This window comes from Euleptes europaea, chromosome 12, assembly GCF_029931775.1.
Source record: "Euleptes europaea isolate rEulEur1 chromosome 12, rEulEur1.hap1, whole genome shotgun sequence".
Classification (NCBI taxonomy): Eukaryota; Metazoa; Chordata; class Lepidosauria; order Squamata; family Sphaerodactylidae; genus Euleptes; species Euleptes europaea.
In genome coordinates, this window is record NC_079323.1 from 50728708 (window position 1) to 50746797 (window position 18090).

General features: G+C 42.8%; 1 protein-coding gene across 3 annotated transcripts in view; it reads left to right on the top strand.

Annotated features, from left to right (window-relative positions):
- Positions 1-3003: 3003 nt before the first annotated feature.
- Positions 3004-18090, top strand: part of USP25 (ubiquitin specific peptidase 25) — an 81309-nt gene continuing 66222 nt past the window's right edge. For all 3 annotated transcript variants that reach the window (XM_056858064.1, XM_056858065.1, XM_056858066.1), the window contains exon 1: positions 3004-3086. In XM_056858064.1, coding sequence (XP_056714042.1) covers positions 3042-3086 — 45 coding nt within the window. In that variant the 5' untranslated portion in view covers positions 3004-3041. The remainder of the gene's footprint in view (positions 3087-18090) is intronic.

Here is an 18090-nt window from a genome sequence, read left to right on the forward strand (position 1 = left end):
CTGGACTTGATGGGCCTTGGTCTGATCCAGCAGGGCCTTTCTTATGTTCTTATGCCTATTATATTAGGTGCGGTGGAACCCAGGCAGGACGGTGCTGCTGCAGGTGTCTTGTTAGTGGGCTTCCTAGAGGCACCTGGTTGGCCACTGTGTGAACAGACTGCTGGACTCGATGGGCCTTGGTCTGATCCAGCAGGGCCTTTCTTACGTTCTTATGAGGGAACAAGTGATTAATAATTAAGTGATTAATATCAAGTCCTGACAGCATCATAGATCTTTTTTTTCCCCTGCCATGATTTGGAGTTATCTTCCTTCTCTGTAGCCACTGAACCAAGAAGAGGTTATTCATGTGAGCCGAACTAACGTGTAATCAGCCTGTTAAATAGAGAGTGGACATAATTTGCTCATTTGGAACGGATTATCTGGTACTCAGACTGACTCAGCATGGGAACGATCGTTTGGAAGGTAGCACCATCTTTTCCCAGTTAGTTGGAATGGATGCTGGCCATGCTGCATGCCTATTCTCTCTAGTATCAGAGGAGCATGCCTATTATTTTGGGTGCGGTAGAACACGGGCAGGACGGTGCTGCTGCAGGTGTCTTGTTTGGGGGCTTCCTAGAGGCACCTGGTTGGCCACTGTGTGAACAGACTGCTGGACTTGATGGGCCTTGGTCTGATCCAGCAGGGCCTTTCTTATGTTCTTATGCCTATTATATTAGGTGCGGTGGAACCCAGGCAGGATGGTGCTGCTGCAGTTGTCTTGTTTGTGGGCTTCCTAGAGGCACCTGGTTGGCCACTGTGTGAGCAGACTGCTGGACTCGATGGGCCTTGGTCTGATCCAGCAGGACCTTTCTTATGTTCTTATGAGGGAACAAGTGATTAATAATTAAGTGATTAATATCAAGTCCTGACAGCATCATAGATCTTTTTTTTCCCCTGTCATGATTTGGAGTTATCTTCCTTCTCTGTAGCCACTGAACCAAGAAGAGGTTATTCATGTGAGCCGAACTAACGTGTAATCAGCCTGTTAGAGAGTGGACATAATTTGCTCATTTGGAACGGATTATCTGGTACTCAGATTGACTCAGCATGGGAACGCTCGTTTGAAAGGTAGCACCATCTTTTCCCAGTTAGTTGGAATGGATGCTGGCCATGCTGCATGCCTGTTCTCTCTAGTATCAGAGGAGCATGCCTATTATTTTGGGTGTGGTGGAACACGGGCAGGACGGTGCTGCTGCAGTCGTCTTGTTAGTGGCTTCCTAGAGGCCCCTGGTTGGCCACTGTGTGAACAGACTGCTGGACTTGATGGGCCTTGGTCTGATCCAGCAGGGCCTTTCTTATGTTCTTATGCCTATTATATTAGGTGCGGTGGAACCCAGGCAGGACGGTGCTGCTGCAGGTGTCTTGTTAGTGGGCTTCCTAGAGGCACCTGGTTGGCCACTGTGTGAGCAGACTGCTGGACTCGATGGGCCTTGGTCTGATCCAGCAGGGCCTTTCTTACGAGGGAACAAGTGATTAATAATTAAGTGATTAATATCAAGTCCTGACAGCATCATAGATCTTTTTTTTCCCCTGCCATGATTTGGAGTTATCTTCCTTCTCTGTAGCCACTGAACCAAGAAGAGGTTATTCATGTGAGCCGAACTAACGTGTAATCAGCCTGTTAAATAGAGAGTGGACATAATTTGCTCATTTGGAACGGATTATCTGGTACTCAGACTGACTCAGCATGGGAACGATCGTTTGGAAGGTAGCACCATCTTTTCCCAGTTAGTTGGAATGGATGCTGGCCATGCTGCATGCCTATTCTCTCTAGTATCAGAGGAGCATGCTTATTATTTTGGGTGCGGTGGAACCCGGGCAGGACGGTGCTGCTGCAGGTGTCTTGTTAGTGGGCTTCCTAGAGGCGCCTGGTTTGGCCACTGTGTGAACAGACTGCTGGACTCGATGGGCCTTGGTCTGATCCAGCAGGGCCTTTCTTATGTTCTTATGAGGGAACAAGTGATTAATAATTAAGTGATTAATATCAAGTCCTGACAGCATCATAGATCTTTTTTTCCCCCTGCCATGATTTGGAGTTATCTTCCTTCTCTGTAGCCACTGAACCAAGATGTTATTCATGTGAGCCGAACTAACGTGTAATCAGCCTGTTAAATAGAGAGTGGGCATAATTTGCTCATTTGGAATGGATTATCTGGTACTCACTGACTCAGCATGGGAACGATCGTTTGGAAGGTAGCACCATCTTTTCCCAGTTAGTTAAAATAGATACTAGTCATGATGCATACCTATTCTCTCTAGTATCAGAGGAGCATGCCTATTATTTTGGGTGCGGTGGAACACGGGCAGGACGGTGCTGCTGCAGGTATCTTGTTTGGGGGCTTCCTAGAGGCGCCTGATTGGCCACTGTGTGAACAGACTGCTGGACTTGATGGGCCTGGGTCTGATCCAGCAGGGCCTTCCTTATGTCCTTATGCCTATTATATTAGGTGCGGTGGAACCCAGGCAGGACGGTGCTGCTGCAGGTGTCTTGTTAGTGGGCTTCCTAGAGGCGCCTGGTTTGGCCACTGTGTGAACAGACTGCTGGACTCGATGGGCCTGGGCCTGATCCGGCAGGGCCTTTCGAACGTCCTTAACGTTCTTTTCTAACGTCCTTAACGTTCTTCTCTAACGTCCTCGCCGAGAGGCGCGGGCGGGGCGGCGGAAGGCCCAGCGGCGCCCCCGCGGCCCCCTCCTCGCGTCGGCGCGACCGCGGGCGGGAAAGGCCTCCGCGGGGCGATGGGGAGGAGCGAGGCGCGTCCCCGGGCTGGGCTGGGCCGGGCCGGGCCGCCGCGTCACGCCCGACGAGCGGGCCTGGCGCCTTCCCCGGGCCCGCCGCTCTCCCCGGCGTCGCGTCACGGCCGCGTCGGCTCCCAGAGGCGGCCGCCCGCCGCTGCTCCTCCCGCCCGCCGCTCGCGGCTTCCCCTCCGAGCCCCTCGGCCGCCTCCCGCAGCCCGCCCCCCTCCTCAGGCCGGCCGGGAGGGAAGCCGGGCCGAGCCGGGGCCATGACCGTGGAGCAGAACGTGCTGCAGCAGAGCAACTCGCAGAAGGTGAGGCGGTGCGGGCGGCGGGGGGGGGGAGGAGCAGGCCGCCGGAGGAAGCGGCCGCGCCGGCCGGCCGGCTACGCGAGGGCCCGGCTTTTTGGGCCGCCGCCGGCCCCCCCCCCCCACCTTCTCGGCTTCCTTTGCATCGATGCAGTTGGGTCGGCTCCTCCTAAGATTGGGGAGGAGGGCCGCGTCGATTTCACTGCTGCTTTGCAGCGGGGCTCCCTTCGGTGGGTGTCTTCTGCCCCTCTCTTTTCTCCCGTGGGGCCGGTTATGCGCGGGAGGTTCTGCCTTGGGTTTGGCTGCTCTCCGGATGCACGGATATGGATGGGGGGGGGGGGAAGTGCATCTAAAGAGTGGCAAATCCAATGCAAAACCTTCCATGAATAAATGGCCCGTACGGGCCGTTTATTCGTGGAAGGTTTTGCATTGGATTTGCCACTCTTTAGATGCACTTCCCCCCCCCCCATCCATATTCTCAAAACTCAACAGTGAGCCGCCATGCAGAGTTTTGAGATTTCAGATGGGGGAAATGGGCATCTGTAGAGTGGCAAATCCAATGCAAAACCTTCCGTTTATTCGTGGAAGGTTTTGCATTGGATTTGCCACTCTTTAGATGCACTCCCCCCCCCTCCATATTCTCAAAACTCAACAATGAGCCGCCATGCAGAGTTTTGAGAATTCAGGTGGGGAAAATGTGCATCTATAGAGTGACAAATCCAATGCAAAACCTTCCATTTATTCATGGAAGGTTTTGCATTGGATTTGCCACTCTTCAGATGCACTTTCCCCCCCATCCATATTCTCAAAACTCAACAGTGAGCCGCCATGCAGAGTTTTGAGATTTCAGATGGGGGAAATGTGCATCTGTAGAGTGGCAAATCCAATGCAAAACCTTCCGTTTATTCGTGGAAGGTTTTGCATTGGATTTGCCACTCTTTAGATGCACTCCCCCCCCCATCCATATTCTCAAAACTCAACAATAAGCCACCTTGCAGAGTTTTGAGAATTCAGGTGGGGAAAATGTGCATCTGTAGAGTGACAAATCCAATGCAAAACCTTCCATTTATTCATGGAAGGTTTTGCATTGGATTTGCCAGTCTTTAGATGCACTTTTCCCCCATCCATATCCTCAAAACTCAACAATGAGCCGCCATGCAGAGTTTTGAGAATTCAGGTGGGGAAAATGTGCATCTGTAGAGTGACAAATCCAATGCAAAACCCTCCATGAATAGGTTTCCCCCCATCCGAATTCTCAAAACTCCGCATTAGGGGCTTGTTTTTGGTCGTTCGTGCACGAGGTTTTGCCTTGGGTTTGGCTGCTCTGTAGGTGCACATTTCCCCCATCGGAATCCCCAGAGCTCAATAATAAGTCCTCTTCCCCCCCCCCCCATGCAAAGTTTTGAGAATTCGGATGGGGGAAAATGTGCATCTGTGTGTGTAAAGTACCGTCAAGTCGCAGCCGACTTATGGCGACCCCTTTTTGGGGTTTTCATGGCAAGAGACTAACAGAGGTGGTTTGCCAGTGCCTTCCTCTGCACAGCAACCCTGGTATTCCTTGGTGGTCTCCCATCCAAATACTAACCAGGGCTCACCCTGCTTAGCTTCTGAGAGCTGACGAGATCAGGCTAGCCTGGGCCATCCAGGTCAGGGCAAAATGTGCATCTAGAGAACTGCAAATCCAGGGCAAAATCTCCCCGTGCATAAATGGCCTTTGCGTTTTGAGAATTCGGATGGGGGAAATGCGCATCTAAAGAGTGGCAAATCCGAGGCAAAACCTCCCCGTGCATAAATGGCCTGTGTCTGAACCCTGTCATTTTATTCCCCCCATCCCCGTTCTGCTTTGCCCGAGTCCCCGTGAGCGTGAGTTTGGGCTTTCCTCCAGTCCATGTTTGTAGCCTGGCTCCCAACTCTTTCTCCCCGCCTCCCTCCATTTATTAAATAAATAACATAGACGTTGATTCTGCCTCAGTTCATGTACTAGAAAAGGGCAAGAGTCCAGTAGCACCTTAAAGACTAACAAAAATATTTTCTGTTAGGGTATGAGCTTTCGTGAGCCACAGCTCACTTCTTCAGAAAGCTCATACCCTACCAGAAAATATTTTTATTAGTCTTTAAGGTGCTACTGGACTCTTGCCCTTTTCTACTACTGCAGACAGACTAACACGGTTACCCACTGTGAATTTAGTTCATGTACTGACAGCTAACCTCGGTTGTGAGGATGTCAGCTTTCTCGCCAGTTCTGTGATGGCTAGGGATGTTTTATATGTAGCTTCAGAGCTACGTCTTTGGGTTGTGAATATAATTGGAATACGGTTTTGAGAAGAAATCAGCAAACATACATTCTGAGAAAGGGTGACTACAGGATGGACATTGGGGGGGGGAGAGTGAGGCTTCTATGCATATCCGCTTGATTCGTGATTCAAATGGTCAGATGAGAGTAGAGTCACAAGAATTCCTAATCAGAATTCGGCCCTCTAGGATAGGGCAGCATATACAAAGGCCTGTTGTGCTTCAGAAAGCCTTTTGCTAAGTCGTTCATAGTTATAGTTTTTATATTAGTGGTCTAAGAATCCTGTGTTTTGTTTGGGGTGCGACCACTCTTCTGGAGAAGATCAACAGTGGAAGCCAAAAAAAGTTATTCTCTTTAAAGCCCATTGACGTCAGTGAATTTAGAAAGGCGTAGCTCTGCTTGGGAGATGTAAATGCATCTATATCCTAATGTCACAGCTGTGTTCCACCTTTCTTACGAGCACCTGAAACCCAGCTTTCCATTTTGCCCTCTGGGCCCCCTTTATTCCCATCCTGCATCCATCCCTCTTTCCTTGCAGCTTCCTAGCAGTGGAATATCTTCTCTTTGTCATCCCACACTTTTCCTTTCCTGCCTTGGGTTGTCTTTGCCTTTAGATTGTAAGCTTGCATACAGAGCCTGTTTTGTTTATAACTTTTCCAGAGCACCTAGCAAGTTTTATGTCTTCTGGAGTAGGTGAGACTGCATTCAGACATAATAACAAGTTGCAATTAAACAGTGTCCAATTGGAGTTTGGTGTTATGCTTACACATGCTCCTTATTCCTCCCACCTTCCTTGACTGAGTACTTCCCAGTGAGATCAAGCTACAATTTGTCATGATGGCTGAATGGAGAGTCTCAGTGAATTGGAATGTGCTTGCTCCACACAAACCAGGATTTTAAACTAGGATTTAGCTGAAGGTTAGAACTCCTGTTAGGAGGGGGCACTTCAGTTGGAAACCCCCTGCATTTGAATGTCATGGCAAATTGTTCTTGATCTCACTGGGAACTGTTTATTCAAGCTACAGGAGCAGTTAGGGGAGCACATGCAAATACACCAACAAACTGTGTTCAGGCTTGCTTGGGATTTAATTGAAACTTGCTGTGATGTTTAGTGAAGCCTGAAGAAGAGTTGGTTTTTATATGCCGACTTTCTCTGCACTTTCCCCTCCCCACAACAGACATCTTGTGAGGTAGGTGAGGCTGAGAGAGTGCTCAAGAGAGCTGTGACTATCCCAAGGTCACCCAGCTGGCTTCGTGTGTAGGAGTGGGGAAACCAACCCAGTTCACCAGTTTAGCGTCTGCTGCTCATGTGGGGAATCAAACCCGGTTCTCCAGATTAGAGTCCACTGCTCCAAACCACCGCTCTTAACCACTATACCACGCTGGCTCTCAGCCTGACAGGTAGTGATTGCATCATGATTATGATGGGTCCTGGACTGTTGTAAGCCCCACTACTTTTCATATATGGTGAAACCAAGCATTGTAGGAACATACTTAACATTTTTAAAGGGCAGAATGCCACTGCTTGGCTATTATTGGGAGCTACAGAGAGCACACACATTACTCCTATTCTACAGTCCCTTCACTGGCTGCCCATCAGTTACTGGTCTCAATTTAAGGTATTGGCCATCACATTAAAAGCACATCAGGGCATTGGACCCTCATATCTGAGACTGGCGGTTACCGCACTTGTATTCCCAGCGATGTATTAAGAGTTTGAAAATGTTATAAAAAATACTGTTCGCACTTTCTGTGTATTCCCACTGTTGTATTAAGAGTTTTAAAACGTTATAAAGAATACTGTTCGAACATTGTTTGGCCCCTTTAGCTGTGAAGACGTCTTCCAACCATTTATATGCCGTGGTATCCAAAAACCCTTTTAAAGCAATGTTTTTTATAACATTTCCAAACTCTTGATGCATTGCTGGGAATACCTAGTCCGGTAACAGCCACTGCCTCTTCCCCAAGCACGGCCGCTTCACTCGTCTGACCAAAGACTTCTGCAGGCGCCAACATACAAATGGGCAAAATCAAAACTGCCTATACACATGCTTTCTCCGTTGTGGCTGCCACCTTTTGGAATAACCTGCCTGAAAAGGTCAGGAAGGATCCCACTTTCCTGGCTTTCCACAAACTATGCGAAACTGAACTATTCAAGAGGCAATAAAGTTGCACTGTGCTAAATGAGTGAGAAAATTATTTGGGAAAAAAATATTAGAGACTGTAGTCTATACTATTGTGTTTAGCTTGTTGAAACTAGGAGCCTAATATGTATTTTTGCATTATTTAATGTGTCATGTTAATATTTATACTTTGCTGGAGTTCTGTTTTAAAATGTTTGATTGAGTCTACAACCCTAATCCTATTGTGTATTTTATTGAATGTTCTACGCTGTTGACTGTCTTGACTCACTCTATGTAATCTTCCTTGAGTCCTAGTGAGAAAGGCGGACTATAAATAACCTAATAAATAAATAAGCCCCACTTTTTTGTGTTCCGTCAGGGCACAGCTGACTTATGGCGACCACATAGGGTTTTCAAGGCAAGAGACATTTGGAGGTGGTTTGCCATTGCCTGCCTCGCGTCACGACCCTGGTATTCCTTGAGGTTGCCCATCCAAATACTTACCAGGGATGACCCTACTTAGCTTCTGAGATCTGATGAGATCAGGTTAGCCTGGGCTGTCCACTACTTTTCATATATGAAATGGAACCAATAATTGTAGCAACATATACTTAACATTTTTAAAGGACATGCTGTATTTTTTTACTCACCACAAGCACAGATTGCTGATGAGTCAGATATGATCATTTGGGAATGATATGGAATCTTTACATCCTGTCTCTGATTTGAGTCATACTTGTCTGTCTGGCTACTACAAACGGATACTGAATGGTTTTAACTAATGTGAAATGAGAAGTAAGTTCTTGAAAAGCCTTCTGCCTATCTCATCCCTTTACTGTACTTTTCTATCAGCCCATCGCCATCAAAGGTACTTCATTGTAAAATGCAGGAGTTCACTAAGCAGTTCTTTTCTTAAACAGCTTTAATGGTATAAGGTATCACCCCAGTGACTTCTGTAAACACTTTATTTCTCACACTTTAGTGGGTATTATATGACTGGGGTGGATCTGTCCTACTACTCTGCTCACCCAAAGTTTGAAGCTTTCCTCCAACTTAAGTGGTCCTTTCTTTGATGGAAGGTTGGATCCTCACCACTTATTTTCCTATAAGCTTTGAACCCCTGCTTAGAAGAAAGTAAAGGTGGTAGTATCCTATATATCTATGTGTTGAGGGCATATGAGGGATGGCTGCCTGACATTGTTTTTACTTCTTGTAGTTCGGCGCCTGTTTTTAATTGACATAATTTAAATTTTAATTATATTAATGTATTGGTATTTTTAATTGTATTACATCTTTTGTTGTGAGCCACTCAGAGCCTAACTTTGTCAGGAATGGGTGGCATCCAAATCTCATTAAATAAATAAAAACATATGACAAATACTTCGTTTGAAAACAGCACTAGTACCCAGTTGAGAGTCCTAAGAGGTGAGAAGCTCTTAAATCCAGAACAGTCTGGATTTTCTTACTGTTATTCTTTCACAGGGATGTTTCAAACTATTGTGATTGTAAGTTAGTCTAAAAGTGTCACATTGTTTGGTATTTCTGGAGATAAACTATTGTGTGAAACATTGTTGCTGTTAACTAAGGTAGACTTATTGTAACAAAGCCGGTTCTCTCTTGAGCCATGATATTGCCACCTGAAGGCTTCATGTCCACATCTTAATTCTTTTAGAAAGTATGATTGACTTGAGATAGTAATGTGTATCTCTTAAGTATTACTCATATTACAAAATAAAAGTAGTTGCTGCTATGTGAAATGTTATATAGAAATACCTGTGCAAAAGCGAAGTAGTGATTATTTTGCTGATCCAAGCCTTTAAAAGTTCTTAAATTGTAAGGATAAATCACTTGTGTTGAAATGGAGAAAGTAAGAAGAAACACATTAATATAGTAACCCCCTTAGGTCTGTGTGCCAAGGAGTTACTACCAGAAGTGGTACAAAACCAGAACCCCACAATTTCCACTTATTGCCACTTGTGCTACCTTTTTTATGTTTTTAAGTGTCTCTGCTTATTATGAGACTATAAATATGTAGCGCTCAGGAACCAGGCCCTTCCGGCTTGACTAATTCTTTCCCATAGTGTAGGCCTACAAAAGAATGTTGTCAGATATGTATTGCTAACAGTGGATGCCATTGCATCTGATTACATAAAATGTACTTGCTGGCTGCAGTTTACATTAAAGAACAGTCAATTAGATGATGAAGCTGTTACCAAGACAACGGCAATTTAATAGTCTAGGCCTCTCCTTTCTAAAACAAAAATAGCTTTTGATCTGCAAGTCTGTAATATAGGAACTGTTCAGGAATCGGTCTTCAAGTTCTACAGTTGGGGTTCGACCTTGATAAAAGACAGTGCATACAAAATGTATCATGTAAATGAAGTTTGTATCTAAAGCTATGAAGGAGATTACTTGTTTTGCAAACTGTTCTAGTTCCACATCTATACCTTTGTCTATTCAAGGGAAGTATTATGCTCAGTTAATTTTTCTCTGGTGCATTATATAATATATAACAACTCTGAAACAGTGATAAACTTTAATTGTTGTATATTTTGTTTTGTGTGTGTGTAAAGTACCTTCAAGTCGCAGCCGACTTATGGCGACCCCTCTTGGGGTTTTCATGGCAAGAGACTAACAGAGGTGGTTTGCCAGTGCCTTCCCCAAGGAAAACAGTAAGAACAACTAGTACAATATTCCTCAGCCAGAACCCTTTACACTTTGTGGATTAAGCATAACTCAGAAGTGTAAGAGAAATTGGAGCAAATTCTTAAAAATTAAATAGAAGAATATTAGTTAGAATAGGTTTAATTTGGTAATTGATAATTTAAATCTCACTTGTTGCGTTCATATCTCTCAAAGCATAAGAGAGCAATAATTCTCTAAAATTATCGTAGATATTCATATTATCCTCTGGAAGAGCAAGCACATTGACTCTTGTGTGCACTTCATGTGACATATAACGCAGGCAGCACCCATGTATATTCAGCTTTCACAGTTCTTCCATTCAGAGGATTACATAAATGAAAGTGTCTCCAGATATCCCATTTGTATTGCACATTAAGTGTGCAATCTTCAGTAATACATGCAGAATGTGAGTATACAAGCAGGGGACTTGTGAGACTTGCAGGGGGGAATCCCATCCTTTCTTCCACTCGCTCACTAGGCCATTTGCTCTCCAGGCTAGCTGCCACAGCAGCTTCTGCTCCTCCCTACTTCCCCAGCATGTGATGCTGCCTTTTCTGCCTGACTGGCTTATACGGTGATGGATAGTGGCAAGGAAGGCAGCCCTCAGAAGGGCTGCAGGTAGCATCTCCACTAGGTAGTGGCGACAGGGAAGGAATGAGGAATGGAGGCTGCTCCATCCATTTTTTACCACTCATTAAGTACTTACTCCAAATAATGGCCAATTCCTTTGACAAATTGTTTTTAAGAATTAAATTATATATTTTCCTGTTTTGGGGTTCTTGTGCAAACCAGGGAGCTGTCTCTGTTTTTTTTTTACAAACCTCTCTTTACTCTATACCTAGCCCCATTGTTTGGATTTAGTGATTTTCATGCTAGAGGCCTGGTTCATTAAGAAGTATAACATGAGTGAATGAACTGTGTTGAGAACAAGAAATAATCATACTTGAATTGTATGTGAATGACTAGTTTCAGGACTGTAGGTGAAAATAGATAGATCAGGTGTGGGAAGTGCTGCTGTGTTCTGGTCTTCCACATCCTATCCTCATTGTCTGTTTGCCAGAAAAGCAACAACGTTCTGAATATATTTGCAAGTTTCTTACATTAAAAGGCACTTATTAGTACCTTTTTAATTCATGGAAATACCTGTTTTTATCAATGGTGTTCTGAAATGCTTTGCACTCAATGATTTATTTTGAGGTTATTGATAATTGGTTCTTCACTCTGCAGTCTCAGAGGTTACAAAGTGCATTTTGCAGAGGGGAAAGGCGTGGGTATGACTCACCTCTCAAGCATTCAGTGCCATGGACATGCCAGTTACCTAGGCTAGACCAATTTCATCAGATCTTGGAAGCTAAACAGGGTTGGCCCAGGTTAGTATTTGGATGGGAGAACACCAAGTGTTGCTACACAAAGACAAGCAATGGCAAACCACCTCTGTTGATATCTTCCCTTAAAAACTCAATGGGGTCACCATAAATTGACTGCAACTTTATGGCACTTTCCACCACTACCTTGGCTATAGAGTTGCAGGAAGCCAAATAAAGAAAGGTTGCTTCCTGTTTATCAGCTCTCCTTCTGGCCACTCCCTGCAGACTTTCTGTCTCTTCCTGTTTGTAGGAAGAGATGGAAAGTCTGCAGGCGATGGGCAGAAGGGGAGTTGATAAGACTCCTGGACACAAAGAAAAGCTCTCTGTCTCCTTTTTACTGAAAGCTTTTCTAAGTAATTTCCATGTTGCTCTGGACTTCATATTGAGCAGATGTTGCTGAAATGGCTAGGGGAGGGGGCAGACCAATGGAACAAAGTTATGGGTAATTTCTAAATGCTTGCAGCTTCAAGGATCAATAGCATATCCTAATTTCTAATAATTTAGGGTATATAAGGGAGTGTCAAAGGATTGTGGTTCTATCACCTTTTCTTTTGTCCTTGCACAATCTGTTATGTTTTCAAATGCTGTGTACACTTTTATCTTTGTATTAAAAACTCTACATTTTGCGAGTGGTCAATCAGATCTCTGTCATCCATGTTAACCCCTCCTTACTCATGCATACCATGAGGGCAGCAGCTAATCTCCACTTCCTTAGTGTGCATGAATAAGAATGCCAGTCCCCTCTGTCATATGTGTGAAGGGTGAGGGAGACAAAGTCTGAGCTATTCCTAAGAGTCAAATAGAAGAGGTTTCCTGGGTGCTACACCTCTGGAAGGATGTGCCCTATTATTAACTGACTTAGCTGGTGTAACTGTGGGAGTAGAGAGAGAAGCCTCACTGGACAGGAGACTCAGGATAGCTGTGTATCTCACTCACATGTGGGCAGAAGCGGGGGCTTGCGTGTTCGGTTTCCCCACAGTGGCTGAAAACTACATGATACATTTCTCGGTGTATTTGTCTTTAGTTGTCACTGCTAGCTTTTCTGTTGTACATCTGAAATAAGCACCGAAGAGATAGTATATTCTGAAAGAATGTTTGAAACAAGCCAAATATTTTGACACATTGAAAATTTTAAAATCTTATTACATAATGTACCAGCTGTTCTAACAGTTTCAGTGTTCCAGTTGTCTTTAATACAAACCAGTTGAGGTTTGTTATATCTGAATGGAGTTTCAATCACACACAGTGATTTACTTTGTGGCTTTTGAAGAGGGACATAGCTTATTATAACAGCTCAGAATTACAAAGGGCAACTTAGCTAAAATAGTTTTAAAAGCTTAAGAGTTTTGAAAGAGAAAGTATATATCTTCTAGTACTGTTTGAATTGTCAGTGTAGAAAATATGTAATGAATGGTGAACCAGTAAATAACAGAATGAGCTTGTAAAAACCCTGGACTTGATAGTAACCAGTAGGTCCCCAGATCTACCAGAACATCAACAAACAGGTGAAATATAAATGAAAGTTTTAAAAAATGTAGAAGTGAAGTGTGCAGGAGTCATTGTGCTCCAGCTCATCTTTCTACACTGTCCTCAGAAGCATCTCAGAATTAGTAACACAGATTGTTGAACTTTATAAAGCACTGATGAACTTTATAAAGCACTGATGAACACACATTACACATAATTATAATAATTATTATTTAAAATGTTTCTGTGCTGACTTTCCACACAGATAGGATCTCCAGGGTCTCAGGATCCTGATATTCCCAAAATAGTGGTGAGGTGCAAGCAACTCTTGGTAAAGTTGGGCTTGGGACACAAAGGGTGGTCCAGAGCAATAATTATCCATTTTAACTGAATTCTTCTTTTGGTAGTCACTGGAACTTCTCTGTATGCTGTGGAAATTGAACCCAAGTGAAACAGAAGCATGCAGAATTGGGGTGTGGAATGTTCATAGATGCTTCAACATCAGTGCCAAATCTTCAGAGAGAGTATCACTTTGTTAGTCTTTATGAACTGCAAAGTTTGCTTATTTACTTTTATTAGTTTGGAGTCAGTCTTCAAATAGTTGTCACAAAGGGATAAAGTTTGTCATAGTGGAGGTGTTCGGGTTGCCAACAGGTCTAGACAAACGTTCATTGTGTGAAAAGGCTTCATGTGAAAATGAGAAGTTGAAGCTTTTCATGCCATGAAGGAAAATGACATTACCTGGTAAATAACGATTATTTAAGCCTTTATTAAAAAGGATTGGGTCTTTTCTCCAAGCATTTGGCAACCATAGGGTTTTTTCCCCCTTTCAGCTTAGCTTTGTTCTGTCCTTATGGCCTTGCTAATTTTCTGCAGTTGGTATGTATGACTGATGGATCACAAGAATACAAGGGCAGAAACTTTCTGCTACTGAAGTATCTTTCTGTCTTTGGGCCCAAACAGCCAGTTGTCTCTTTTTATAGATACTCAATTTAGTTGTAGAAATAAAAGAAAAAAAGGTCTGACAGAAAGGGGTGGGTCTGCAATAGTTTTGGATGATGTATGTGTTCGGTATTTGAAAAGTTGTCGTTACTGCATGCATCTCTACTGAACCAAGGGTTTCTGGTGGCACTTGCCCACTTCAGCCTCTGAAGTGTTGGAGGGGAATTGAAGATGGCATAACTCTTGTCACACGAGATAGATGGTACTTCTGCTGTGAAAGTATCAGATGCTATTTTATGGCCCTGTTGCCACAAAGCAATTACCGCATATGCAGAGGCAAACTAAAAAGACTGCACTGGCAGTGTGTGTTGTGTTAAACTTATTGTATAAGCTTGCACTTGCTCTTGCATAGTTTTATTATATAAGCTTGCACTTCCGCTTGCATAGTTATTTTAATGTATTGTGTATCTAGCACTATTGCTTGCACAAGCTGAGCTGCACTAAGTGTATTTGCTTCCGTTTACACATTCCTGGATACAACCTAGTAGCTTTGCATTCCAATAGAGTGGGCCATTGTACTGAGCTAATTGTTCATAGTATCCGGTGGTGAACTTCTAAAGCCTCAGTGTAGTTTAGACTGGTATCGGGCTTGTTTTGGAAAGGCCCTGAGTGCTCATTCCAAAGAACGTTCAGATTTTCTTCCATGGACCCACACACACAAACCCCGTGGTGTTTCTCACTAGCAAATGAAAATATCTGGGTAGCTTCTCTGCGTTGGTCATGCTTGGGTTGCAGTTTAATCCTTGAGGGTGCATAACAATTTGTACTGTTGTAATTAAAGTTGCTCTTTGGGATGATTTTGCCGTGTGAAACTGGTCCCCCCCCCATTCAGCTCATAGTGCAGCTACTGTAGGTGGAAAGTACTGTACAAACTCACTGACAATTGGATTCACTGTGATTAGATTATTGAGGTTATTGAAACCTTTTATCTCTTGTTAACCAAAACAATGCTCCTCTTACAAGCAGACGTCACATTAACTTCATTTGATAGAATGATTCGCTAGTTGTTTCTCAAAAGAGTGTTTGTTAGCAAAGCAAGCAGAGAAGATTTGAGAGCCACTGTTGCGAAGTGGTCAGAGTTTTGGATCTGTGATACCCATGTTTGAATCCCCCATGCTGTCACGGAACGTTGCTGGGTGACCTTGGGCCAGTCACTCAGCCTAACCTACCTCACAAGGTTGTTGTGAGGATAAGGTGGTGGACAGAGCAATAAGCCTTTGGGTCCCAGTTGGGGAGAAAGGCAAGATATAACTGAAATAAATAAATACTAAAATTGAAACTATTTTGTGGAAAATTTATGGTCCGGGGTGGGACCACCAACAAGAAAATTATGGACTATAATGTATCTTAAATAGAAAACTACCTTTAGATAGATTTTTTCCTCAAAAAGTATTTTATTTTTAAAAAAATCAGATTTCAATTTAAAAATTCAATTTAAATTTAAAAAATCCATTTTTTACGGTAATTCTTTTAATAAAAAGCATTGATTTTTATCCATCCTGATTTTTGGATATTTTTCCATTTTTATGGTAATAACGCAGTCCTGAACAGATGTTTTGGGGAGGGGAGAATGGGGAGCTGGGGCAAATAGTGGTAACAAGGCAGGAAGTTCTGGAACATCTAGACAAACTGCAAACTAACAAGTCACTGGGACCAGATGATATTCATCCTAGCACTCTTCAAGAACTCAAATGGGAAATCGCTGAACTTCTAACAATCATATGTACCACGTCCCATAGATCAGCCTCTGTACCAGAGGACTGGAGACTGGCCATTTATAAAAAGTGTTTTGGGGGGACCCAGGAAATTACAGGCCAGTTAGCTTGCCGTCTGTACCAAGTAAATTGATGGAAAGCATTATTATAATAAAACACAGAATTGTCAATCATATAGAAGGGCTATCCCTGCTGAACATAAACCAGCATGGTTTCTGCAAAGATAGGTTCTGTCTCACTAACCTTTTAGAGTTGTTTTGAAAGTGTCAATATACACGTGGACAAGAATAAGCCTGTGGACATTGTGTATTTGGATTTCCAAAAGGCATTTGACAAAGTCCTCCACCAAAGACTTCTAAGCAAACTTTATAGTCATGGGATAAGAGGACAAGTCCTCTTAGTTTTATTCTTTATTCCTTATTTAATCATGGCCAGCATTAATCATGAACTTTGACTTTTTCACAGCAGCTGCACACTGGGCTGACATTTTCATCAAGATATCCACTACCACCCCACTATCCCTCACTTCAGCCCCAGTCCATATGACTTCTTGTCTGCACAAGTCCTTTGATCTCTGATGTAGCCTTTTTGGGTCCAAAGGGACTCCTTATCACTCTTGCTCCAGCAGAAAGTCTAGTAGAATCCGACTTTTGGAGGTGGTTTGTCATTGCCTGCCTCCATGTCATGACCCTGGTATTCCTTGTAGGTCTCCCATCCAAATACTTGCCAGAGTCAGGGCTGAAAGTGTGTGAGTGGCCCAAGTTCACCCAGCAAGGTTCCTTTGCATGCATGGGAATTTTAACCTGGGTTTCCCATGTCCTAGTTCAACACCTTAACCACTACACCATGCTGCTTCTCTTTGAATAATATACACTCTATATCATAATTTCAGTTCATGGCCTAGAAATACATTCTTTAATAATTAATACCAGGGTGGTTTTGATTTAAATCATGATGTAAATCATGATTTAAATCACTGGTCGGTAAGACTAGATTTTCACGATTTAAATCACGATTTAAATCATTTTCACAGTAAGACTATATTTAAATTGTGATTTTCAACATAAACAGTACTTCTCATGTTGTTATTGCATTTGGGTCACCAGACCGTGCATTTCTTAGTTGCAGTGTTTGCATTTGGCACACATGCCTGCTTTATCCATAGGTAGAATAACTTCATTAAAATATTCCCAAACTGGATGTCTTTTATGGCCTGCTGCCATTATATGCTTTCTCCTCTAAGGAGATAATAATATGATAAACCTCAGGCTATACACAAAGATCCCAAGATTTGAGGAGAATTCTGCTCACAAGGTTTCACTATCATTTTTACTTCTTTCCCCTCCCACCTCACTGTTAGCTCCTTGTGCAGATCTATGCCTCTCCAATCAATTTTCTATTCATTCATCTTCTTGGAACTTAGCACTTAAGAGGTAAGGAATTGATTCTGTGTACATAAATTTGCAAAGAAGCAGTGGCATTAAGGTATTTTTCTTAACTATATGTTTATTTTATAACATTTTTGCAGTGAAGAAGAGTCATATCATCTCTGCAGACACAAATTCACAGTTTTAAGAACTGCAAAACCAAGCATCTGATATTTTCTAGATAGAAAAACTGCCCAAAATAATCTTACAGGAACCTCAGCCACATTGTGAATAGATTAATAGAAATCATTTACAAAAAAAACAAAACAACATTGCATGAATATACAGCATCATGCTACATAATTAAAAACTAATCCTTATTTCATGCTTAATAACCTTTAGTCTATAATGTTTTTAAATAGAAAACTATATTTAGATAGACTTTTCCTCAAAAAGCATTTTATCCAAAAAATCAGATTTAAATAAAAAATCCGATTTTTAAAAACACCATTGATTTTTATTCACCTTGATTAATACTTAACCTATGCAAGACTTTCTTTATAAAAGCTTTAAATTGCTTCAGTACAAATGGAAATTACATTAAATAAGTTAGAAGCAAGTTTTTCTATTCTGCAGTTTCTGACTTGCGTCACTAGATGACTTTTGTGTGTGTGTGCCCAGTATGTTACTGAACAATAAACTGTAGTAACCTTCTGGCTTCAGAGATCTTGTATAATTAGTGCTACACTAAACACTAATTCTGATATCTGTGATTTTGCTGGGTAATAAAAAATGAGTTGCATTTTTTGATGCTATGATTTTTTTTATTATCTCAAAATCCAGTTTTTCATATATTTCATTTTTCAAAAAATTGCCATTTTTCGAGCGGGGACGATGACATTTTTTTTCTTGTGGCTTCAGAATTTCCGGAGACTATGACCTGGGTAGCCCAGGCTAGCCCGATCTCATCAGATCGCGAAAGCTAAGCAGA